Source organism: Lepisma saccharinum, chromosome 1 (genome assembly GCF_977018435.1).
Source record: "Lepisma saccharinum chromosome 1, izLepSacc3.1, whole genome shotgun sequence".
Taxonomy (NCBI): domain Eukaryota; kingdom Metazoa; phylum Arthropoda; class Insecta; order Zygentoma; family Lepismatidae; genus Lepisma; species Lepisma saccharinum.
The window spans coordinates 8,382,681-8,409,577 of NC_139229.1; the positions used below are offsets into that span (position 1 = coordinate 8,382,681).

The 26,897-nt window shown below is 38.9% G+C and overlaps 1 protein-coding gene across 1 annotated transcript in view; it reads right to left on the reverse strand.

Moving 5' to 3' along the window:
* Positions 1 to 654: 654 nt before the first annotated feature.
* sNPF (short neuropeptide F precursor) overlaps positions 655 to 26,897 on the reverse strand; it is a 163,904-nt gene continuing 137,661 nt past the window's right edge. The window contains exons 3-4 of the mRNA XM_083115837.1: positions 4,572 to 4,708; positions 655 to 1,321 (exon numbers count right to left, since the gene is read on the reverse strand). Coding sequence (XP_082971963.1) covers positions 1,277 to 1,321; positions 4,572 to 4,708 — 182 coding nt within the window. The 3' untranslated portion in view covers positions 655 to 1,276. The remainder of the gene's footprint in view (positions 1,322 to 4,571; positions 4,709 to 26,897) is intronic.

The following is a 26,897-nucleotide window of genomic DNA, read 5'->3' on the forward strand; positions in this document are numbered from 1 at the left end:
TTCCAACGTTAGTCGAGGTATTTTCTTCCATCGTGAAATCTATTTGACCGGGAAATCATGTATTTTTCAACAGAAATATCTCACCGACGCACAATTGCCATTGCTTTCGCTACGTGAACTGCATGCTGCGTACGTTTGATGACGTAAGCCCCTGTCAGTGTTTCCAACACCTCTTTTTCATTTTGCTTGCCTAACCTAACCAAACCTAAACTAACCTTATCGGAAATGGTTCGTGGGGCTATCCGTCAACTACCGTGCATAATGGTTCGTGGGGCTATCCGTCAGCTACCCGTGCATAATGTAAAATTGTCACACGTGACGAACACGTAGTAGGTATTTTTCGGTGAAGAAGGTTGAAAACACTGCATACCCACAATGTGAGTCAAAATGTGCCCGCCATATTGTGTGTTACAGAAGCGAAGAAAGGAATCAAAAAATCACTCTGTATGTGAAAAATTGTTTGTTTTCGTGTAAAAAGCATAATGGCACCTTGAACTATGTTCCGCAATTCACAATTGGTAATTACGAACCATGCGAAACACAAAATATCCGATTTTAATGTGACTCCGATATAACGAACTGTTACCCAACATTGGATAACTTTGTAGAATTTCAGATATCAAAGACAGAAAAATACAACTTTTAAAGCTACAACACACAATTTATTACTTTTCCAAGTAGAAACACAATTACAATAAAATAATTTCATTTTATTTAATTTTTATCATTATTCTGGGACAATGTTTACATATTTCTTATTAATTATCCGACACAATTGGCAACAAATACTTAACATAAGGTTGAAGATAAAATTGAATTACTACATAAAATTTTACAGGATTAGGTATGAGCAAATACAAATCAAAGACAATTTATTTGGTGTGCTTTTTCCTAGATATCAACTGATGGTAAGGTGTGAAGTGAACAACGACAGAATAATAACATCGAATTATATTAAGGGGTGTAACATTGAAACTAATTTGGTTATATTTGTGTACAGAGGAAGATTTCAAAAATCCAATATTTATTGTTGGAAGTTTTCACTTTTAGCTTTCAGGAAGAAATGTTCATGATCGTACTTTCGTAGAGCTATGAAATTTCTTCTTTCTTGTTTAGAGGGCTCGAAGGTTGTCTTCTGTCGTGTCTTCGGGTGGCGGAAAGCCTTGCTAGGAAGAAGCACTGAAGTGTGTGAAAAAAAAGATTTGGCAGATGTAAAATTCATCGGTGGGGTCAAACGCCCATCGACATCAGAAAATGGAAGAATCTTTCTTCGCTTTTAGTTCTCCGCGGCTTCCGCTGGGTGTTCCGCGAACTGTGAGGTCTGAAAGGAAGAAAAGGAAATAGTGTTAGTGCGGAAATACGAGGGTTGTCCAAATAATGTACGTACGAGAGAATACCTGTATATGTCCTCGTTTCCGACAGTGAAGTTAAGGCATAACCCTTTTCTTGCACTCAAATATTTATAATTCATATTTTACATTTACATCGTTACATCATCGGTAACTATTTCTATTACAATTAATTTGACGAAATTACACGAAATATTAAAATGCAAATGAGTAAAAGTTCACTTAAGCATATTTATGACGCGTAAAGTAAGTACACTCCTGTTCAGATAAAGCGACACTTCAATTGTCCAACCTTATAAAATGTCACTTTATGTGAACAGGAGTGTACAAGGACAAAATTTGCAGAAGGTGCAATTAGTTAGTGAGTGAAAGTATATGTAATATGTGTTTCGTTAATGAATAAATTCGTATATATGTGTAGTAATCTGTAATATTTCTTACTCTAATTTATAACAAAAATCAAAGAAACATGCCAAAAGGAAGTTTTCACATTTTTTAATGTTCTTGTACAGAAGTCAAATTATGTAGTGATTTTGCCGTTAGATGAAACAATTCTATTATATGCTGATATCAGAAAAGCGTGTTGTACGTATGACTTCCATTAACGTAACACGGAAGTTTGATAAGTTGATATGTGTGATAAGTCTTGTTTACACTAACTATGCTAATCGCTAAGTAGACCTCCAGTTAAAAATGGGATCCGAACCACTGTCCAATATGCTTCAAACGAGGTCAAACCTGGAACCCCTTGATTAAAGACAACATCATTATCACTACGCTATGTAAGAAGTCACTCCCATTTTTTAGTGGCAATCATAATAAAAATACATAATGAAAAATGTGTTTCACTTTGGTAATCAAATTAGTTAGAAACGAATTCTCATGTAAAAAAGTTATATTTTCCCCATGATTGTTGTGGAAGTTTAGAAGTAAGTACCTGGCATCACTGTGAGACGTATCATCTTTCGATCGATCGCTGGAGTAGGTCTACCCCTAATTATGACGAAACGAAATCCTTTTTTGCAAAAGCAAGGAAGCCCCGGGGAATTCTACGAAGTTAAAACTTAAGTATCGGTTTCCCAGTTGACAATTTTAAACATTATTAGCAAAAGGTTGTCAGCGATATGTCAGAATTAGATGTTCGTGACTGAGTTTTGAAGGACTATTTTTCCACCCAAGTTTTTCAGGCTGATAAAACAGTTGTAGACTAGTTTAACGTGAAATTAGAATCCCGAGAGGAACAAATTGGAAGTATGTATTGCATCTGCAATCGTATTAATTCAATCTGATTCTGTTCTTTTCCCTTATTATCTTTAAATATGACTGATGGTAGAGGAAGTTCTTTTTCTTTATGTTTAATTGGGTTAATCAACACACGGGAGTGCTTTTGCTGTGTTTTACGATTGGTTCTTCCAGTGGCAGTGGCGTGCTCAGGATTTTCGAAGAGGAGAGATTATGCATAACTTTTTTAACCATCTTTTCCTGGTTCTGACGTGTTTTTTTTTTTTAATTCTGGTTCAAAGGTGATGGTTATGACCCCCACCAACCCGCCTTATGCACGCCACTGTCCAATGGTGTCTTGCAGAAAAGAAGACATTGTGTAAACGGGCGCAAATAATGTTTTAGTAATGAACCACTCTGGTTTGTGATATTTTGTTACGCCGACCTCCGTGGCAGAATGGTTAACACAGCGCGCTACGACGCCAGGGGTACCAGATTCGAAACCCTAACTGAGCATTTTCAAAATATAAGGGCCTCGGGCGGATAGAGTTCACAGAGAACCTCACGTTTCCAAACGTCAGTCCCCTCAAAAACTACTCTTTTCTTACCGAAGAATTCTTCCTTGGAAATTTAACTGCAGCGCAGAGTGATAGACAGGGTAGGGCCAGTGTTTGGAAAGTTACTTTTTGAAAATTAATCGAGTTACTGTTAATCATTTCAAAAAATGATTCACAGTTACTGGTACTGGAAAAGTATTTCGCACAATTAAAAAAAGACGAATTGAAATATAGCGTGGATGTTCTAATTTTAGCAGGCGACGAAGTCTAGCTTCCCTGATTAGGAGATTCCACGAAAATCCTTTCACCTTAGCGTCCAGAGAAAACACACGGTTGGAAACAGAGTTGCCAAATTTAGCTCCTCCCCTAGGTTTACAATTCAAATGTCGTAAAGTAACTGTTGACAACGTTGCTTTCATTGCTAAATATTACCTCTGGACCTCTGTGGCGGACGCCCACTTCGACGCAAGGGTTCCCGGGTTCGAATTTCCGGTTTGGGCATGTGTGTCCTTTGTGAGTGTCTATTAATTTCATCATATCATCACTCATCTTCATCGCCACGATTAGCTAAACGTGGCAGAAAAGCGACGCTGAATAACAAATCAAATCAAACCAAATCGTGCACGGTGAGCATGGTAATAGTCAAGGCAACGCGAGAACGTCAACTGTTCGTTTGAGCGGCAAACACCATCAGCCTTTTGGTCATAAAACTCTGTTCTGGCTGACTGGACCTCCGAGACAACTTTACCTTCAAAGGAACTGGTATAGGGATGAATGGCTTCAACTCCCCCTTTCCCTTTTTGTTCTGAATTGAAAACCCTTACTAAACACCCTTCATGCACAATTTGATTCCTGTCCAGATACTTTTAGAATAATTAAATCAAGAAGACTTAGGTGGACAGGTCATGTGGTACAAATGAAAGAGGAAGGAAGGGTTTACAGCATTCTTGTTGGGAAAGCTGATGGTAGGAGACCTGTAGGAAGGCCAAGATGAAGATGGAGGGACAACGTTGAGGAGGAGCTAAAGGAAATCTGGAAGGATGGAAAAGATTGGAGTGATCTTGCCCAGGATAGGGGCAGATGGAAGGAAGGCTTGTGTTGCAACCATAAACCTTCGGGTTTAAGAAGGCTAGATAGTAAGTTAGTAGGTTAGTAGGTTAGTTAAGCATCCAGCCCCGCATTCTGGGTGCAAGAACCTCTCAGTATACAAGCTACCTTTCTTAAATATGTCTTAAGTTCGTTCATTTGATTTTAAAACACTCTGCGAGTCTTGAACAATGCAAAGTTCCCAGAATAAGAGCTCCGGAAAAATATAGAGACATGTGGCTAGAGCTAATCGTGCAGTCGACAAGTAATCTGTGCTTGTCAATGGCAATTAATGTTAAAAAAAAAAAATTCAAATGTTTCCAAAGCTATAGATAATTTAGATTTTCATGCATCTCACCTGCATCATAGGGTCTGCTCGCCTTCCGAAGCGTAGACGGAGGGAGGGAGACCTGTTGGACTTCCTCACCACCTCATGACCCAATCTGTCTTCCAGCGCCTCCTTCTGCAGAAGTAGCTCGTACAGATCTCTCACATCTAGACAAGAAAGAAAGAAACAAGTATTACCGTTGGTTATATCTATTGTTCTCTAGCTGTTTTGTTAATTGATTCAGTTTGCACTTACCAAATAGTAATAACAATGATTACCTCCCTGAAGGAGTGGTGGCGACGTCTTCGCCTTGTAATCAAGGGGTCCCGGGTTGGATACCCGGTGGAGGAACATTGCACAGTGGTTCGGATCCCACTTTAAACTTTTGCTTCAGTCCCGATTAGCATCTGTGGTTAAAGTTGACTTAAGACAACAATTCAGTAACAATGAGTATTAGGAAACGCATTTACATATTTTCATGGGGTGCTAAAATTATGTTATTTTGCATTATCTTTGCGAATTGTGATATGTAAATTGGAAAAATACAATTTTATTTCCTATATTTTGACATATATTAGCTTTTAGTATGATACATATTTGTTATTTTACATATAAGTGCCATATTTGCAAACATTTTCGAATATGTACAGCTTATTTTAAATCTTGACAATAGGCAATGCATCAGTTAGTGAACATTCTTGTTAACACTTGAGAATGCAAGCTTAAGCTTTCGCGGTGAGTCATTACATAACTTAAGTATACCCTCACGAGACTGTTCCAAGTCTAGTCTCAATATAATATATTTGTTAGACACTAATTAGTGTGTGTGTATGAATATTGAGGACTTAAGTATAACATTCATTATTAGTAATTTAGGGAACGTTAGACGACCAACTTCACATTTATATTCGTGTGTTATGGACTACGCCCCCTCTCTCCAATAATTTAAAGTAAACGACACCAGTAAGTCCGAACGAACGTGTCCGAAAGTGTTATTTGCAGACTGGGCCATTTGCCTATGAATCAGTATTGCAACGATGTTGTTTGATTTGACAATTAGATTGCGAACAGAATCGCAAATCCAATATGGCATTTCATAACCTGATGCAACACTGCAAATGACAGTCTCAACCACCGCATTTTGATGACTCACTCCTACACATTTGCATCTACCTGACGTACAAACCGCCCTCGCACACAAAACTCGAAAATTGTTAGCGATCGAAATTATTTCATATTTTTTTTCACGATTCCAGCTTTGCAAACATCCATTACGAATGTTGACAAAGCACGAAACGCGAAAGCCCTCTGGCTACACTGACGTTGGCCAAACATAAAAGGTGTGTTCATTTCGTTCACGTAAACAGAACATAATTGAAATCTTCACATGCATAAAGCCCACGGTAAATACGCGAAGAATCTGCCGTTGATGGTTTCAAATATTAGATTGTTTATTATTGACCTCGTGCATGACGTAATGTGTTGCGGACAGATTGGAAAAGTGACAGAAATTACACGGGTCATTTGATTTCTAAATTTCCATATTTCGAGTGCACACGAAAAGGTGAATATTGGTTTAATGTGTAATTTTGAATATTTAGATTAAAAACGTAAGATCCAAGACAACGAAAACTATTCTACACAGAGATGTAAAGAGTAAATGTGCATAGGTGCACCTGCAGTGCGAATGCAGGACACAGTGAATAAATTATTAAGAACTGTAGCATTTGACTTGTTCACTTGTTGACTTCAGTGTGCTGAAGAAAAATACCCACATCAGTAAGTGCATAAATTAGTGTAAATATTGAGTAATAGATGTTCATTTTATATTTTCCTCTCTTATTATCTATGTACAGTATATTATGTTCAACATAATTGGGAAACGTATTCTGTGCTGAACTAATAAATAATAATAGTAATAGTAATAATAATAATGTAGCTTTTAAGATTGAATACGGTAGGTTTAATGTCCACCATATTGGAACTTATACCTACATTGATTTCGCTCAAATGGTAAAATTTAATTGGTGCTTCATACTGCCTAGGTGCCATTAAATAATTCTGTTCTGAGTCTCAATTATATAATTTGTAATCTGACAAACTTATATTTTAATGGTTTCATTATCCATTTTAGCCCATGTAATATTCTAAATGTACTGTGATTTTTATCCCTAAATGCTTCAAACAATGTATCCTAAATGGAGGTTTGTAAATGTAAAAAATTGACGAAATGTATATACAGTAAAACCTCGATAATCCAGATCCCGATAAGCCGGACTTCGCTTAATCCGGACAGGCAAAAGGAAAAAGAAGAGAAATAACGAATGCAGAATTCAAGGTTTTAAATTTGTCTAGAAGTGAACAAGAAAACTTCCCAAAAAAAAGGCAGTCAACCCAGGGCCGGATTAAGGTGGATGCTATTGATGCTGCAGCATTAGGCCCATTCCTGAAATAGGCCCAGATGAAAACAGACGAGAATTTTCCAAACGCCTAACAGTTTTCTTTTGCTATATTAACCTGAAAATAAATTTTACAATGAAATTTGGAGCCCCAATTTCGGACGCCTAGATACGGGTAGTAAAATTTTCACCTTGAAAGTTAGTTTTATACAAAAAAAATCGACGGTATGCACCATCAGGTCCAATTTCGTCTTAATCCGGCCCTGAGTCAACCACTGATAAAATTCTGTTTCCCGCAGACTTTGTACTGTACTGTATAGTTTATTTAGGCCCATGCCGTTTAAATACACCATAATAAACGTGTTTCGTTGCTATGAACGGAGTTTTAATGCACTTTCTACTGTTCTTTTAGGTTATTTCAGTTAATCTGGACTTTCGTTAAACCGGCCAACTTATCCCCCCCCCAATTAGTCCGGATTAACGAGTTTTTCTGTACTTTTTAATTGGCCTATTCCAAAACCTAAATTTAGGACCTTAGTGTAAATACTACAATTAAACATACTAACAGATACACAAGGGAAAACCGTATTGGGCGGGTAGGGGGGTACGGGAAGGACCCAATTATCACCTGGAAGATGAATATCAGGTGAAAATTGCATATTTCAGAATATGATGATGGGCTTGTAACATCTTTAGCATTATATACGATCCTACTTTGGACATCCTGGATATAAACCAGATGCTTTGATTTCACCAGTAGCTAATGCATTTTCTTCGGGATTCTTATTAAACTTTACTCAACCCTTTTTCGTCTTAACTTATATTCTTTTCTCGTTCTTTTCTTGTATTTTGAATTATGTTTGAACACGAAACTTAAACGTACAGAAAATGAACTCCAGAAATTCAAGCAATGTTTCGAGGGAAAATAATATAGCCTGCTTGTCCTTTCATGGAACTGTCTTGTGGGTGTCTTCAAGCTTAACGAAGCAAGTCTACTGTAATGGAATTGGAACTGGTGTGTCTAGAATGTACTTTGGAACCACTGGCAATACAAACTTGCATTTTCTCCGTGGGTTGTCCTGTCCCAGATGAATCTACAATAAGTTGTTTACATTTCGGCTCAACAACATCGGAGGAACCGTGACAGTTTTTCAAAATTTCCCTCACGTATGTCCTGGTCATCTACTTGGCGGATAGGACCTGGTTTGGCTGAGTGGAATTCAGAAATTGACGATAGGAAAGTGGGCTGTGTGCATTCACTCCTTGCTTCGCCTTTTGGCCCAGCATTCTTAACAATATCGAGCATAAGATAAATTAAGAGATTGTAAAGTATGACACTTCCAAAAAAACAGAAGCTGTAATATCCCTATCTTAGAGCTATAACCCCCTTTACGAAATTCTTGGGACACACGGTTAACATTCGTTAACGTAAATGCAGCTGTAACTTCCTTTAACTTGACCTTTATTAACAATTTGTAAGGAATTCTTGATTAGCATAATTTTCTTATTTCTAAACATAGTGTTGTGTATCCGAACACGAGCAGTTTATACTCAATTATCAACAAAACAGCAACTCTCACTGCAAACAGTCTTCTAAGGTCTTATATACAGTATTGGCCATTTTATTGGACTCATTAGTTGAAAAATGAAACACAGATTAACTCACTTTATGTAGAGAAATTTGACAGATTCAATGTTTTGTGATACACATTGCATTGTTATACACACTGCAAGTACTGTCAGTACTTCGTATGACCACCTTTGGCTATTTTTGAGCCCATTTTAATCATTGTTTGTGTACAATTCCCTTTCACTCTTTTTTCTAAACTTCAAACCACGTGGTTTATGAAATTACGCGTTGCTCCGAAGATACAAATAAAGCACCCTTACAACAACCAGAATTAATATTATTTCGTTTTTCATAACCAAAATATACCATAAATAACACGGTAAACAATGTACGTATTGTTCCAGGCATTTTTGCGAATATGCAAAGACTCGTGCTGCCATCTATTTTTGAGACACAGTAAAGGAAAGGATTGTGGGAAACAAGATTATATCGAAGCAGACAAACAGTTTAATCCCATAAAAAGTTATAACAATCGTCCAATATATTTAGTTAGAACACTTTCAAGACAAGGGAATGTGCTTCTTTTTTACAATGAGTCAATAATTTGGCCTATACTGTATATCGCAACAGTCAATTTACATGCTTGAAACATTGCAGTGCGACGCAGGACACGTAGTTTATATTTGTTGAAATTATTCCAGGTCTTTTTATCACGTTTATCCCGTGTCCAGAAAAATCTGGGTTTAGGCAAGAGCGCCACAATATACCGTGCGTTCATTTCGATCTGCAGCCGAGAGATCGGGAGAAGCGTGGCGGGCGGCGCTGACGGAGATGCCGACATTTGCGACCTGTAATGCCCGCTTATTTTTATAGACATATGCAGACATTTATATAAATATTGCAAAACGATCACTAACCTGTGTTATAACACGCAAAAGTTCTTCTGTAATTCATCCAAGTTCTGCTCTTATATACACAAATAAATACGCTATAGAAACGATGTTAAGAGCCACAGATAATAAAGCATTTTAATCATAGTTTTGACCAGTAACGTCCTGTTTAAGTTTATAACCTTGAAAGAGTTTTGTGGCCATGGGAATCGTTTGGAGGTTTCGAATGTGCAACACTGTATCAGGATTACACTGCAGACGAAACCGATAAAAGTGAATGGTTTTCGTGAGCTTCCTTGCAATCCGAAATATCCGAGCTAGAGTTTTTTGTTCCTTCGCGACTAGATGAAGACAGAGTTGTAAATATAGTGGCGAGCAATGTAAACCAAGAGCGTGTTAATTTCGTACTGTGCGCAAGAGTGTTATTCTTGGTTACTTGAAGTTACTTGTTTGTGTTATTGTAGCGTGTATGTGTGACGTGTCAGTGAGACGATTGGAATGCCAGCCGCAAGATTCAGGTTAGAACAAAGATTTTTTTATGTATGACACGTACCTACGTGAAAACAAACTCGTGTCGAGACGTGTGTAGGTAATTTGTACAGAAATTCCCAGGCGTTTCAACTCCACACAGAGATACGGTTAGACATCTTGTCCTTAAATTACGAGAAACTGTATCGTTAAATTTTAAAACACCTAAGCAAAAACGACGGATTCTAACCGAAGAAAAACTCGATGATATTGGTGCAGCGTTAGAACGTTCTCCAAACAAACCTCTACGCCGTGTTTCACAAGAGGTGGGCGTGTCAAAATCATCGGCACATACAGTCACTAAGCTACTAAAATTAAAACCATACTCTTATAACACAGGTTAGTGCTCGTTTTGCAATATTTATATAAATGTCTGCATATGTCCATAAAAATAAGCGGGCATTTCAGGCCGCAAATGTCGGCATCTCCGTCAGTGCCGCCCGCCACGCTTCTCCCGATCTCTCGGCTGCAGATCGAAATGGACGCACGTATATCATCTATACGTAGAAATGAATGTAAAGAAAGCAAAGATTATAGAATATTGCAGAAAAGCTCGGCCTTTACCCTGACCGAGGACAGAAGAGAAAAGATGAAGTAAAAGAATTTCGTTATCTTTGGAGTTCAATTACTCATGACGGAAGATATTAAAAAGAGATCACAAGTAGAACAGCTTTTACAAGTACTTCCAGGAACACAGTTTTGGCTACATTTTGGCCCCTCCTATATCGTCCCTTTACTTCCTATTACCTTTAATTTCTCTACTTCCACACCTCTTCCACGGTGTCTTGAGAGCAGATTCATATCGCCTGAACTTTATGAAGGGGTCAAACATACACCATTTTTACCAGTACCGGATTGGCAAGCGCTCCGTTCGGTTTTCTTCCGTTGCTTTCGCCTTCCATCGAAGTCGTCCGAATCTACATGCCCCCTTGCAGTATGGTTGTCACTTTTCCCGCCAGGTGTCACCCCTAACGTCACCCACCGCGCTGTAGGGCGCAGGCGCACAGGATGGAAGCAGAAGGCAGACGCAAACCACACGTTTCAATGATTTCCACATATTTACTACTAATATTAGAAATGCGACATGTGATTTCTTCATTTTCAATTGTTCCGCATTCAGTTTTATCGATAAAATGTCCAAGAATCACTGAGTTTTACATGGTCTATTCAGTAAACGTTGTCTCCGCAAAGCGGAAGTTGCAATATGGCTGCCAAGCGCACGGCCACAGCGAGTTGCAGCGGAGTCTCACTTATTGCACAACATTCGAGCAACCTTGTGTTCTGACGTCACGGGAGTAAGCTTTTTAATTTTAGGCTAGATGCCTACGTTGTCAGGTTAGGCTAGCTAGGTTTAGTTCTCTTATTGCACAACACTTGAGCAACCTTGTGTTCTGACGTCATGGGAGTAAGCTTTTTAATTTTAGGCTAGATGCCTACGTTGTCAGGTTAGGCTAGCTAGGTTTAGTTCTCTTATTGCACAACACTTGAGCAACCTTGTGTTCTGACGTCACGGGAGTAAGCTTTTCAATTTTAGGCTAGATGCCTACGTTGTCAGGTTAGGCTAGCTAGGTTTAGTTATCTTATTGATTGATTGATTGATTTAGTTTATTTTACTTCGCGTTTTGTGCCTCTTGGCTAATTTGCGAAGATGAGGATGAGTGATGAAAGGATGAAATTGATGAATGGACATTCACAAACAACCAAGCCCGACCAGGATTCGAACCCGGGACCCTTGGCGTAGTTATCTTATTGCACAACACTTGAGCAACCTTGTGGTCTGACGTCATGGGAGTAAGCTTTTTCATTTTAGGCTAGATGCCTACGTTGTCAGGTTAGGCTAGCTAGGTTTAGTTCTCTTATTGCACAACACTTGAGCAACCTTGTGTTCTGACGTCACGGGAGTAAGCTTTTCAATTTTAGGCTAGATGCCTACGTTGTCAGGTTAGGCTAGCTAGGTTTAGTTATCTTATTGATTGATTGATTTAGTTTATTTTACTTCGCGTTTTGTGCCTCTTGGCTAATTTGCGAAGATGAGGATGAGTGATGAAAGGATGAAATTGATGAATGGACATTCACAAACAACCAAGCCCGACCAGGATTCGAACCCGGGACCCTTGGCGTAGTTATCTTATTGCACAACACTTGAGCAACCTTGTGGTCTGACGTCACGGGAGTAAGCTTTTTCATTTTAGGCTAGATGCCTACGTTGTCAGGTTAGGCTAGCTAGGTTTAGTTCTCTTATTGCACAACACTTGAGCAACCTTGTGTTCTGACGTCATGGGAGTAAGCTTTTTAATTTTAGGCTAGATGCCTACGTTGTCAGGTTAGGCTAGCTAGGTTTAGTTCTCTTATTGCACAACACTTGAGCAACCTTGTGTTCTGACGTCACGGGAGTAAGCTTTTCAATTTTAGGCTAGATGCCTACGTTGTCAGGTTAGGCTAGCTAGGTTTAGTTATCTTATTGATTGATTGATTGATTGATTGATTTAGTTTATTTTACTTCGCGTTTTGTGCCTCTTGGCTAATTTGCGAAGATGAGGATGAGTGATGAAAGGATGAAATTGATGAATGGACATTCACAAACAACCAAGCCCGACCAGGATTCGAACCCGGGACCCTTGGCGTAGTTATCTTATTGCACAACACTTGAGCAACCTTGTGGTCTGACGTCATGGGAGTAAGCTTTTTCATTTTAGGCTAGATGCCTACGTTGTCAGGTTAGGCTAGCTAGGTTTAGTTCTCTTATTGCACAACACTTGAGCAACCTTGTGTTCTGACGTCATGGGAGTAAGCTTTTTAATTTTAGGCTAGATGCCTACGTTGTCAGGTTAGGCTAGCTAGGTTTAGTTCTCTTATTGCACAACACTTGAGCAACCTTGTGTTCTGACGTCATGGGAGTAAGCTTTTCAATTTTAGGCTAGATGCCTACGTTGTCAGGTTAGGCTAGCTAGGTTTAGTTCTCTTATTGCACAACACTTGAGCAACCTTGTGTTCTGACGTCACGGGAGTAAGCTTTTTAATTTTAGGCTAGATGCCTACGTTGTCAGGTTAGGCTAGCTACGTTTAGTTCTCTTAGCCTAAATAATAATTTTTCATTGTATTTATGCTAATGAAACCTAACCTAGCAGGCCTAACCTAACCTCGTAGACATTCCTCGGCTGACGTCAGGACGAAAGGTTGCTAAAATGTTGTTCAATAAGGGATACACGTTGGAGCGTGCATCTGTCGCGCCGTTCGCCTCTCACCTCCGACTCCATGTCTGCCGTCAATTCGGACAACGGAGGTAGCATGAGTCCCCGGATGGAACGATGCTCTAGGCGACATCTGCTGCCGATTCGGACGCTGCCCTAGGTTCAAACAAATACAGTAATTCCACCATTGGCGCTTCCATTAACGCAGAATTGGCGTAGCAATCGCTGCGGCCCTACTCTCAACTTATTGGTATTCCGGAACCAACAGTAACCTCCTAGCAGAACTAGGGGGCGTTCTCGCGCGTTTCCTTATGCCACATCATCTTTTTCTTTCTCGGAATTAATCTCACATGCAAAACTATTCTCATATTCCTATTCTTGAATATGGCTCCTGTATTTGGTCAATGGCATGTGAAAGCAATTTAAAGAAAACAAACAAAATAGTAAGTTTCTTCGTCAGAATAGTCAAACACAGATGCCCAACCCTTGCAAACTTCTCCAAACAAGAAATTCTATCCACTCTACAAATGCATGACCTTTCTCTTCTCCGTCAACTCTCAGATTTAACACTACTCTTCAGAATCATTAATGGACAACTTTTCACCAGCGAACTCTTGCCACTTCTTAATATCAGAATCCCACGTCCCAACAGTAAATGCAACAACTTATTTTACATTAAATTTTCAAGGCTATCTTTAGAACAAAGATGACTTTTCTACAGGCTACAAACCATTTACAACTCATTAAAAGACGCTCCGGGTTTCCATTTATCAAAACAGACTTACAGAACTGCGTGCATGAAGCAGCTGAAGAGTAAATAATATTATTTTTGCCCTAGTTGTTGTTATTGTTATATATGTATATGTGCGTGTATGTGTCGATCTTATTATTTTGTTTATTTCTTTTCTGGTTGATATCCTGATGTAAAATGGATTTTTTTGTATTCAGGACTTTTCAAATAAATAAATAAATAAATGATTTTCACTCTTCTTGACCAGCTTCATAAAATCCTATAGTCTCATTGTGTAGGGCAGAACGAGAGCAATAAAATGGTATAATATAATCATTGCAGAGCCAATAGTTCCTAAGATAATGCAGCAAAACCCGCGAGAGAAAAAACAAACTTTAAGAAAACCTATTCTGTAGAAACACAGTTTTCTATGCGGTCCGCGCGCATTATATACAGAAGGGATAGAAAAAGAGAGCATCGAATAAAGGCATTTTATCAGCACCTTTTTTTTTGCAACTTTTTGAAAACGTTTTCAGAATCTTCTTTTTTTTCCGACCATAATTTTGCACATTAAAATCCTTTCCCTAGTTGTTATTATTTCTTGGGATTTGAAACGATTCAAACTCCCAGGCACGCCCTTGGTTAGATGACTTGGTAGAATTCAGTTTCTATCGTGCAATAGAGAAAAGAGATCTCTCCACAATCACCAGATCGTGGCTTCAATTTGCATTCAGAAACAGAATTCATAAATTCTTAATCCCTGGTCCGTGCACGATGCTCGCGATCGTAGACTTTTGTTCGTAAGCTTTGGATTTGCTCGCTGGTGTGCTGCTCTGGCGATTCGACGCACCCAAGCGGAAGAAATCGGAACTAGCTGCGCCGTTAATAACTCCTGGCCGTGTTAGAACAAGCGTAACATTGGAGGCCTCGCTCATTTTCACGCGGGTCCGTGATTGTGTCACGACTAACTGTATCCACGTTGAAAGAAGAAAAAAATAACAACAGCTTTTTACACGAAGCATCAAAGCGAAGCTGAATCGAGGTGGATAAAAAAGTTTCTGCGGTGAATGTCGCCCACGCAAAGGATACCGGGAATGTTGAAGATCTGTGTTGCACTCTGTTGGAATATTTCGCGTTGTGTGATGCAGGAATTCCAAGCAATTGTTGACGCACAATTAATCTGTATAGGATGGACCAAAAGTCACTATTGGATATTGAAGGAAAATGTGTTAAGTACAGAAACTGTATTGAACTGAACAAGATACATTAAAGACTGAAGTAAGACAAGAATACTTGTAAGTTTAATGTCGGTGCAAGAATGAACGAAGAATGTTTCGGATTGGTGGCACTATAATTCCTACAGACTAAAGTACACCAATGAAGTGTTCGACTGAACGAAGAAAAAAGTGCAATTACTAGGGGTGAGGTAATGTTGAAATCAATAGAATAAAATATTAAAAATCCACCAACATGAATCCTTGCAAAATCCAGGAAATAAAAAAACGGAAAATTTGTAAGAAATTCAATAACACAGAAACTGTGCATTTTATGGAAGAAATTAGACATCAAAGGAAAGATGAGAAAATTTTTCAGGAAATTTTCACGTCTACCACAAAAAGTCATCGGAAAACGCGTGACTGTACGTTAACTGAGGAGCGTTTCAACCAGCTTACAGCGGCTGACAGTCGGTTGGGAACCAAATTACTCAGTGATACCCGTCGCTTGACTTACATCTCCCTGTACAGTCTAAGTCGTGATTCATTTCGTTTATTTTTCTGTCACTTTTGCCTAATCGCTAAGATGGAGATGAATGGTGATTTGATGAAATCGGTTTAAGGCCAATGACAAACACAAATTGATAGGACGCAACAAAATAATTACAGAGGGTATACTGGCTGTGAGTCCAGACGCCAGAACCTCGTTAGTCTGCACAATGCAGTCCAGGATGTAGTATGTGGTAGGGATGTTAACATTTGAGTATCTTTAGGAAGGGAGTTTGAAGAATTATATATATTTTTTCTATTTATATATATATATATTGCTTAAAATGTGATATATACAGGGCGATTCAAAAAGAATATACGTATTTCAAACCAGTGATCACTGAAGATAACGTTGTCTCGTTTCAATCAATTGCCCCTAGATCGCTCGTGCAGCGCTGTTTGTCTTTACGATCCCACTACTTAAGTCATTTCATTTTCTTAATGAGACTCTTCCTAACCGTTGGATTGGTCGCCAAGCAGCTAAAGACTTGGCACTTCCTAACTGGCCTCCACGGTCACCGGAGATGTCTCCCTGTGACTTTTTCTTTTGGGTGGGGGTACGTTAAGGAAACCGTTTATGTACCACCACTACCAAATGACCTGGAGGAGCTGTACTACTGTTGTAGCGTCAGTCACGATGGACATGCTTGCCAGAGTTTGGAATGAATTTGAGTACCGCTGTGATGTTGTTCGTGCCGCTGGTGGAGGACATATTGAACATGTTTAGATTCATTCATTCATTGTTTTCTACCTAATTGGCAGGTTTTTCACTGCAATCTCCAGCTTTCCCTATTCTCCGCCTTACGCTTCGTACTAGCATACGACCCAGTTAATTTAATATCATCCATAAGCTGATATCTCTTTCTTCCACGGACTTTTCCTCCTTCAACCAATTATTCCAAGGCACCCTTTAGCAGGCAGTTCCTTCTTAGACAGTGTCCTAACCAGTTTCTTTTCCTCTTCTTCATGGTCTCCAGTATAGATCTTTTTTCACAAACTCTTTTCAGTACGGCTTCGTTTCTTACATTGTCCGTCCATTTTACATGCTTCATTTTTCGCCACGTCCACATTTCAAAAGCTTCGAGTCGATTCTCTTAATTTCTTCTCAACGTCCAGGTTTATGCACCATATAGTGCTACACTCCACACAAAACATTTCACTAATCTCGTCCTTAGACCTACGTCCACAAAAAACATTTTTTCTTCTATTGAAAGCTTATTTTGCTATTGCGATTCTCATTTTCACCAGTGTCAACACTTTCAGAGTTCTACTATTTCTATTTTTTTAAATATACCGGTTTGAAATACGTATATTCTTTTTTAATCACCCTGTATAATTAAAAAAATAATTTCTTAAATTTTTAAGCACACATATCCACGTATAGCATCAAGGAGTACCAATACGGCCACTGTAAGGGTTGGGTATTTACACGTAATTTGTTTTTCTACTTGACGTATAAATTACGCGTAAACAAGTAAAATACGTAAAAATCTTACAAATCTGACAGGCACGTAACTAGAATTACATTTCAGTAGGACTCCTCGCACATCAACATAGCGTCTCACATATAATAATAAAAATGACATTAATTAATGTGATTTGCTGTGAAGATGGGAGTCATGGACAGAACTTAATGGATTTATCAAGTAGTGATTTTATGCGCAAAGTGCAGAACGTTAACACTGATAGCTTTTACCATAATTTATCAATGTGTAGCTTTTGACGGCCCGCTAGAAATTTCATCGCTATATTCATGTCACTCTCGAGCTCAAGTTGTTCTCAACTTCCTACAATAAAATGACTTCGACCGTGTTACGAATGAACTAGCTAATAAGCACAACAAAAGCCTATCTTTACACGATTCATCACAACTTGAGCGACCAACTCAGAATTTTCTTCATCTTGCGGAGGCGAGTTGTAATTCAATAATAGAAACTTGGATGTTAATTCGAACCCTCGACAATTGTTTAGGAGGACGATCGTGATTGGAAACTCAACAATTCCTCAGGCTTCAGCTCATTGTTGTACAACGAGAACCGACAAACTAATTATACACACCTTGAAAGGCCATTCCAACGAAGTATTTCGGAGGCGTATTTCTCGAAATCAATAACCGAATCCTCGAACATTCAAGGTCGACTAGAAGGAAAAGAGTATAGACTAGAGTGGACAAAAGAATCGGTGCTTAGCAACCGCTAATAATCCAACCCTCAACTTTCTTGTTCCGAGAGATCGGTTCTCTTTATTGCGTCTTTTTCACACAAAGGCGTCGATTGTGTGCGGAGGGGCGACGTCGTGCTGGAAAATATGTCGCTTCTAGATTTCCTGCATTCTTTACATTTGCCGTGCGCCTCGTGCTGAGACTGAAAGAACACGCCTCGTTGAAGTTCATATAAATGTTATTCGCATCTATTGTGATCAATAGATGCCTCTGCAGTGGAAACGTTACAGAACTTTCTATTAAATATGTGTTGAATGTGGGTGGGATCGTTAAATTCGGTCCTTCGAAGTGACAAGATACTTATAGCGGCGTTACATCTAGTAGTACTTCTACAATTCGAAGGGAGATTGCAGACCGAAGCGACAGGCGTCACCAATGGAATGCAGGCTTGTGCGATCTGTCATGCTGCTACGGTGAGAAACGTTGCAACTGATTGGCTTGTTCCTAATCGGCATGTGTCGCTCCGATCTGAAATCCCCCTTAAGCAAATCTTTCACCGTTATGCGCGAACATCAGACCTAGGCGACACGATTCACGCCATCGATAAAACGGTCCAGTCTGAGCGGCACGAGCAGTTTGTCGTGTCTCTTCGGTTCGAAAGGTTGCATTGATTACTGAGGGTTCGCTTCCAAGTGACACTCATTGCTTGTTTCTTGTCGCCTTCCGCTTGTCGCTTCGGTCTGAAATCTCCCTTGGGGTACAATCACGAAGATAGCTTGTTCCAAGCGCTTGTCAAACAGTGGTAAGCCAGAGGGAATACGTAGTTTTTATTCAGGAAGCTGGTAGCAATTTCATCATTTTCTTTTTAATCAAGGATTCTTCTATCTTGTTGAGAATGTGATTGAAAGTTCTGAACTCATCCTCACACTGTTATAAAATCTTTTCTTGTCCATTTCGTCCTGTGGGGGAAAGGCGATGGTATTCTCCATACCTTTGTCTTCCATGACTAATTTCATGCCCTACTTTACTCTTTCTAGAGCTGTGGGTGTCCACTCAGGAGACCAGTTCCCCGGGACGAGTGATATCAGGTGGGAATTTTTCAGGCAATGTCCCTGCGTGGAGCAGCTCGGGGCTTTCCCAGCCTGTAATGAACAGGTACATGGGGCATGCTTGTAAGGTAAAGGCGCCTGAGCGTGGTGCTGATCGCGTAATCACAAATTGTAGACATTGTGAATGTGTGAGGTTCTAACTAACATTTTCTTCTTCTTTCCTGGCACTACAGTCCATCACAGACCCTGGCCTCCTTCAGAATCTTCCGCAATCCATCTCCATTCACAACCTTTCTTCTCAGACTCCTAATTCCCAGCACACTCAGGTCCTCTTCCACCGAATCAACCCACCTTGAAGGTGGTCTTCCTACTTTTCTTTTCCCAACCATATTCGTAAATGTGATCTTCTTACATACAATGTTGTCTGATATTCGGTATATATTCCCCAACCACCTTAGGCGTGAAATCTATATCCTGATAAAGCTGATATATAGTTCCATATTATATCTTCTCCATAATCCATTTTCATATATCGGACCATGGATCCTCCTCAGAATCTTCCTTTCAAAGCTTCCGATAATTGACTCAGCCTTCTTGGTTATTATCCATGATTCACATCCATACATTAAAATAGGTCTTATTAACGTTTTGTGTAGTTTAACTTTTCTTTTTTCTTCTGATGTACTGAGACTTTATATGTTTCCCGAGTTCATTTGCTATACGTATCCTGTGTTTAATCTCTGTTGGAGAATCTCCTTTCTCAGTTATATATGTGCCAAGATATTTAAATTCCTGAACTCTCTTAAAAGAGAGTCCGTTACCGTCAAAGGTTGCAGTATTAGTAGGCACTTTAGTTATTTCCATATATTTTGTTTTAGCTGCATTTACTGTGAGCCTAATTTTTGTGCTGCAGTGAGAAGGTTAGCTACAGCTTCACGTAATGCTCTTGTTGTTCTGGCTATTATTACTATATCATCTGCATATGTCATAATTTGCACTAATTTGTTTATTATGGTTCCACTAGTTTCTATACCTGCTTCCCTGACAGCCTTTTCTAATGCAACATTGAATAGCATGCATGACAAGGCATCCCCTTGATTCAATCCTTGTTTGGTTTCAAATTCTTCTGTTAGCTGGTTTCTTTTATGTACTCTACAACGTACTTTTTTAAGGGTCTCTTGTACTAAGTTTGTTAGCTTCTGTGGGATGTCAAATTCCCTCATGGCTTCGATTAACTCTCTCCTTTTTATAGTATCATATGCAGATTTAAAGTTTATGTAAAGGTGATATGTGTTTATTCCAAATTCCTTTGTCCTGGCACAAATTTGTCTGATTGTATGTATGTGATCTGAGGTTGATTTTCCCTCTCTAAAGCCACATTATTTATTTTCCTTTGGGGAAAGCCTTTGGAACAGTATATTAGAAAAAAATGTATCCAGTGTTAAGTTTGCTATTACCTCTATACTTTCCCGTTTGTAGACGGGGTATATGATACCTTTCTCGCATTGTGATGGAATTTATTCAGCCTTCCATATTCTATCTAGTAACTTTTGCATGCTTCCCATGAAATCCCTTCCATAAACTTTCATCATCACAGCTGTTATTTTGTCAGATCCTGGCGCTCTGTTGTTGTTCAGCTTTGCACTTCTAACTTCTACAATGCTAGACCCATCTTTTTTCGGTTCATTCATTTGGAGGTTCGTGGAATCCTGGTCATCGTCCATCCTTATCCTTACATATAGGTATATGCTCCTGTTTGGAATCCTACTCTCATTTCATTGGCATTTCTATAGAATCGTCTACTTTCTCATTTTGCATTAAATCCCTCCAGTTGCCTCATCTTATTTTCCTCATGCTCCTTCTTCTTTTTTTATGTATTTTCTTTTCTTTCTTCCTCAATTCCTTATATAGTTCTAACTTTGTTCTTGTAAAGTAGCTATTTATCATATTTCGATAAGCTTCATTTTTCTGCCTGGTTATCTCCCTACACTCCTCATCAAACCATTTACTTAGGTGTTGTTTCTTCATTTCCCGCATTTCTTCATCAGCTACTTTGATTATTATTCTCTTATGTTGGTCCAACCCTCACTACTACTACTATTCATACCACCTTCCAATTTCCTCAGCCTGTCAGCAATCATTTGATCATACATTTTCTTTCCGTTTTTTCCCTTTAATTTATTTACGTCATATCTTGTAATATCACTTCGTTGTCTCCCTTTCATACAAGATATTCGGTTTTTAATCTGAGCAATAACCAGGTAGTGGTCTGTATCCACATTAGCTCCTCTAAAACTAAGTACATATGAAATAATAGATTTGTGTTTACTATCTAAAATTACATGGTCTGTCTGATTACTTGATCCTCCATCCTGAGTTCTCCATGTTGCTTTATGTATATCTTTATGAGAATAAATGGTGCCTGCTATGATCATTTGATGTCTACTTGCGAAATCAATCAGTTTTATTGCGTTATCATTACTCGCGTGGTGCAGGCTTTGCATTCCAATTACTGCTTGTTGAGTGTCCGTTTCCAGAAAGCCCCGCACTACATTGGCTAACTGGCTGAACTCCACCCTGGTCCGAATTATCCTAAATTCTTTGGTTCCCGCACGATGTCTGATTAAGTAACAGACGCACAAAGACGATATATACATATATTTAATGTCTACTATACACATATACGAAGGACTATACAATAACTAAACAATATACATGAAGGACTGTCTATTCGGCTGTAGAATGTCTCTACAGCGCACTTGTAACCGCGCGCGTGTCTCACGGTTCTTCTCACGACGACTCTCTGATGACGACTGTTCTTTTCTCGTGTCAACGCCCAAGCAAAGAGCCTGGCTCCCTCTCGGGACGCTCCAGAATTTACTTGTGGGTGTAAGTTCCCGTAATCAAGTATGCGGCAGGTTCCGGATCCCACCCATTTCACACATTATATAAAATCATTTTTCACTTAATGCTGATGCATATACACAAAAGAGGAAAACAAGATAAAAACACTAATTATATACATTGTTCACCGAACACTGGTCTAGCCCAGGTTTCCTGGCCTACCTTTGCATTAAGATATCCGACGATTACTTTAATATCATATCGAGAGCAGCAATCATAGGCTCTCTCCAATTTATCATAGTAGGCATCCTTTTCATCCTCAGTTTTATCCTTCGTTGGTACATGGGTTGTTATCAAGCTGTAGTTATGAAATTTTCCTATAACTCTTAAAATACAGGTTCTGTCATCTATTGCGTTAAAATCCATTACAAGATTTATTAAAAATCCTGTCCCAAATTCATGTCTCTCTCCACAGCTATAGTATATTACTATATATTTTTGCTCCAAACACATCCTTCCCAGTCCATCTTACTTCCTGTAATGCAAGAATATCAAACTTGTATTTATGAACTCTTCGATAAGGTTTCTTAGGGGCCCCAGTTCTGTATAGGGATAACATGTTCCATGTTCCTAATCTCATAATCTTTTCCTTCCCTGTTCGTCTTACATGTTCCAGTCCGGCTCTATGATTTGAAGGCTTTTGCATTGAGGTTTACTCCCCTAGGGAGACTGGCTTCGCTACCCCTTAACAGTCCTCCCTACCCCTTAACAGCCCTCCCCACCCTTGGTTTTCTGTCAGGGTATCCTTCCCTTAGCCTTTGGGGATCCCTTCCCTACCTGCAAAGCAGCACCACAAATAGTAGAGATTGTGAATGTGTAAGGTTCTAACGAACATTTTAGTTTATAATTTTCCGTTATTACTTCATTTCACAAACAACACAATTCCACATGTTTTACAAACTTCACAAATGTGTTGTGAGTGCGAGATAACACATGCAACGTTCGTTGTGACATAAATTCCTTGCAATATTCCGGAAAGATTATGCTGATATATTTTCACTATCACGGTACATGTGCCCCGCCTACTGCGGACTCGAACTGGAAAGCTGAAAAGCTACTCTGCATACTGAATTCCTGTGCAAATTGAAAAAGCGCTCGGAATTACCCATCGTGCTTTGCGCGTTACATCACAGCCAGCTTAGGTATTTGCGGTATAATCGTGGCGTTCATTTCGCCGTGCGAGTATGAATGCTCTGTATAATTCATATAGTTACCTAAATCTCTTACGTATCTCGTGTGATAGGCGGGAAAGCGTGAATTGATTCAGAACTGTGACGTAGCATAGTGGTGTAGCACATCATTAGGGAACGGATTCATATGTAAATACATATTTATGTATGAAGCTGAAATCAGTAATATTTTGTGTTATCTTTGCGCATCATGGCATGTAGACTCGAAAAATTCAGATTATATTTTCCATATTTGTGCATATATTATGTTTCGATTTATATTTTACAGATTATTTCCATATTACAGGACATTTCTCAACATATACTCCATATTAGAGCGATAACTACATGTCCCTGTGTGGAAAGAGTTGGGTGGATTTTGTGAGTTTAACTGACAAACTTGAAATTAAGGCAGATATAAATCATGACTTTCATTTAAAAAATCATTTTTGGTGATTTTTTATATAAATTATTTTTTTATATAATTTTTTTTTAAATTTTTTAAAAAAACATGCTTAAAATTGCTTGCATGGTTTTAGGCACATAGATATATGATTTTTATAGAAAGGCTTTTTCTAGAAAATGGGCCTGTAACATATTTGAACAGTGATTAAAGCAAATAAAAATATACGTAAATAAACATTTTTCTGTTCCTGATACTGGAACTACGTACTATGGTAATGTTTGTTGAGTGTGTTAATGCAACTATATAATAATTTCAGTAACTTTTCTTCCACTGAAAATAAAACATTCTGGATGTACTCTATAATTGTATCTTAAATATTTTTATAGTCTTTGTAGCTGAATTTTGGGGATTTTTTTAATGATAGTTCGAAAAATATCAGCTGCCATGTTTATTTACAGTTTAATGATATTGACACTATTTATGGTTTAACATGATTAGTATTTTGTATATTTTTTTACACAAAATGTTTGCTATTTTTGCCAATAAAATTATTGAATTTTAAATCAAGATAAATCCTGAGTTTACATGTCCTTTCGTATGAGCTTCACACCATGAGTACATACATTTTATTTCCTTTACTTTCCTATCTTAGAGCTTAATAATCACCATTAAATGATTACGAGAGTAATGTACTTTCACCAAAAAGTATTTCTGATATCTACAAAATCCTTATGTACATTATTCTATAATTTATTTATTTAGAGTCATTTAAATCCATGCACTCTGCTTGAAATACTCTCCCATTTATCTTGCATTATTGAACGCAGTTTTAGTAAGTATAAATTCAACTAAGGAAACATCAGAAGGGAATTCATGTTCGAACACTTCCAACAAAATTTGTTATTCATTGTTTTGTAAACAGGAAATGAAAACACATTTTGCGTTGCTTTATAATTAATGTCAATGTAGGCGTACTGTGTTCTATAGCTCGTGAAGTGTCTTATATTATTAAAGAGGTAAAGTTTTACAATTTTAAGTCCATATTAGCTCCATTATTTACAATTTTAACACATATAATTTCGTTCCCTGGTAATAACAAAGGTTCATATATTTAACCCATTAACTCCATGGCGCAACAGTTCTCTTACAGCCAGGACCGGAAAAGCGACTTTTTCATTGCCTGACGCGAGGTCAACCATCATTTGCCATCACCATTGTTTTCTGTCTTTCGAGACCTTAGCTCGCTACTTCTTCCTTTCAAGTAGCTTCCCAATTGTACTCACGATGCTGGGTCAACACCTAAAGTTTGGGAGCTACACCGGGAATCGAACCCGGGACCTTTCGCATCAAAGGGCAGAGCGCTATCCATTTGGTTACGCAGGAGCTTCGGTTTATATACTAAGTCTCACAAATCGTGTTTTTGTATCACCTAATTCTCGCCTTTTTGAGTTATAGGAACATCCCAAAGTTGTTATCAGAGCGCGGGCAGGGGTCCCGGGTTCGATTCCCAGCCCGGCCATGGGTGTTTTTGGTAAGTTTCCTTTCATCAATTTCATCATATCAATACTCATCTTCATCTTTGCGATTAGCTAAAAACGAGGTGGAATAAGCCAAATCAATCACCATAGGTTATTTTCTTTGCCACTAACCTAATACGATGGGATGAGGCGAGATATAACTAAAATTCAAAACAAGCAAGCAGCCGACTCACAAATTACACCGCGATAGCACCTACCAGTGACAAAAACGTAGCTCCAACTCATTTCAGAATCGGGCAACTGTCGCGTACGTACTTTCAACGTGGTAATCTCTCCAGAAAGAGTCGTTATCCTCTGGGTTTCCCCAAACATCCAATTTTTTCCGCCGTTGTTGATGCCCAGCGCCTTATGAAGACCCACAACAATAACTCCGAGAGGAATCGCATCTAATTAGCGGAGTCTGTTGGTTCGGGAACAGAACACGGGTTCTCCATGTGTGACGTCATGCGGTAATCCAAATCACGGCTCGTCTCCGTGTGTTTGTTTTACGAATTTCCAGCTAGATGGCGGGCGGATCGCATGGCGAGTTTTCTTTTCCCGCCTTGTTCTTCCGGCCGAAGGTTCAATTAAATTGTTTTTAGTCGCCCAAGATGGCTGACGTAAATAAAATGGTGGTGTAATGGAGAACGCAATGTAGGATGACCATCCATCGCACGAGTTTCCACCATCAAAATTTCTGTCCCGACGATTTTTTTTTTCCTAAAGTCGAGACGCTTCCCTCGGAAACGCTGCTCGAGTTTGTAAGTCTAGCTTTCCTTGGACGAACTTTTACTCTTATCTGTAATTATCTTCCCAGTACAATCATAGGTAGAGCCGAGGTGGTCTGGTCGATAGGGCGTCTAACTGCCACGCGGGAGAGCCGGGTTCGATTCCCGGGTGGGCGATCTAAGATCGTTTTCCGATCTTGTCCCCGTAAAAAGCGGCTCTTTGGCTAACCCAGCCTCAAATCAATGGGTACCTGGCGGCAACCATAGGGATAAAGGCGACCGGAGCGTGGTGCTGATCACATCACCTCAAAAAAATTGTCGAGAATGTGTAGGGTCCTATCCCCAATGGCACGGTGCTATATTCACGGGGAACTTTACCTTACCTTACAATCACAGACGTAGGTAGAATGTGTATTTTTCGGGCGTACATAATACACAAAAGCCCATACATACACATTAAGACAATTGCGAGGATGGAACAAACTGTTCTCTTGACAACAGCTATTGATTCTCTCTGGTTTATTGCGGTAACAAGTTTAGTAAAGTTGGGTTTGAGTTACTTTGTGTACAGATAGGCAAAACGGAAGTAAAGTTTCGGTTTAAAGTGGAATTTATCTCCACAGGGAATCGAACGAGGATCCCTTGATCATAAGTCGACGACATTAACATGTTTTTATGAAAAGTACAACCAGTTCCACAGTATCATTTCGAGAACAAAGCTTGGGAATTCACTTTCTCTAGAGCTGCTGTCTTTATGGAAGGATATCTTCCAGACTACTTCCACTTTGCCATCACCAATGTAAATTGACACACTATTTCTTGAGATCCTTCCCGATTCACTATTAAAGTTTAGTCTTGTAATCAAGATGACCTGTATTCGACACTGCTACTGGGCTTATCAGTGTGCAGTAGATCCAACCACGGCTAGCCAACATGTGCTAAATTTTGTTTTCTCTTTGACTGTCTGATTAAGTGATTGAATTGTTGCTTCAAGTCCACTTTATGCACAGATAAGTTAATTGGGACTGGACCTACAGTGAGATCCAAACCACTGTGTAATGTTCCTCCACCGGTATGGAAACCGGGATCCCTTGGGTACAAGGTGATGACGTTACCACTACGCCATCGGGGAGCCCCATTTGGCTGTCTTATCATACTGAAGGAGTTACTAAAGGATACTTATGTTGTCGAATATTTTTGTTGGTTCAGATATGATTACTATTATGGCTGATACCGATACTGATACTTGTATAAGTTCAATAAAAAATAAAAAAAGGATAATTATATATGCGTGTGTAATTTTTATTATTATTACATTTTATACGTATGCATTTCTGACGAGGGGCGATGA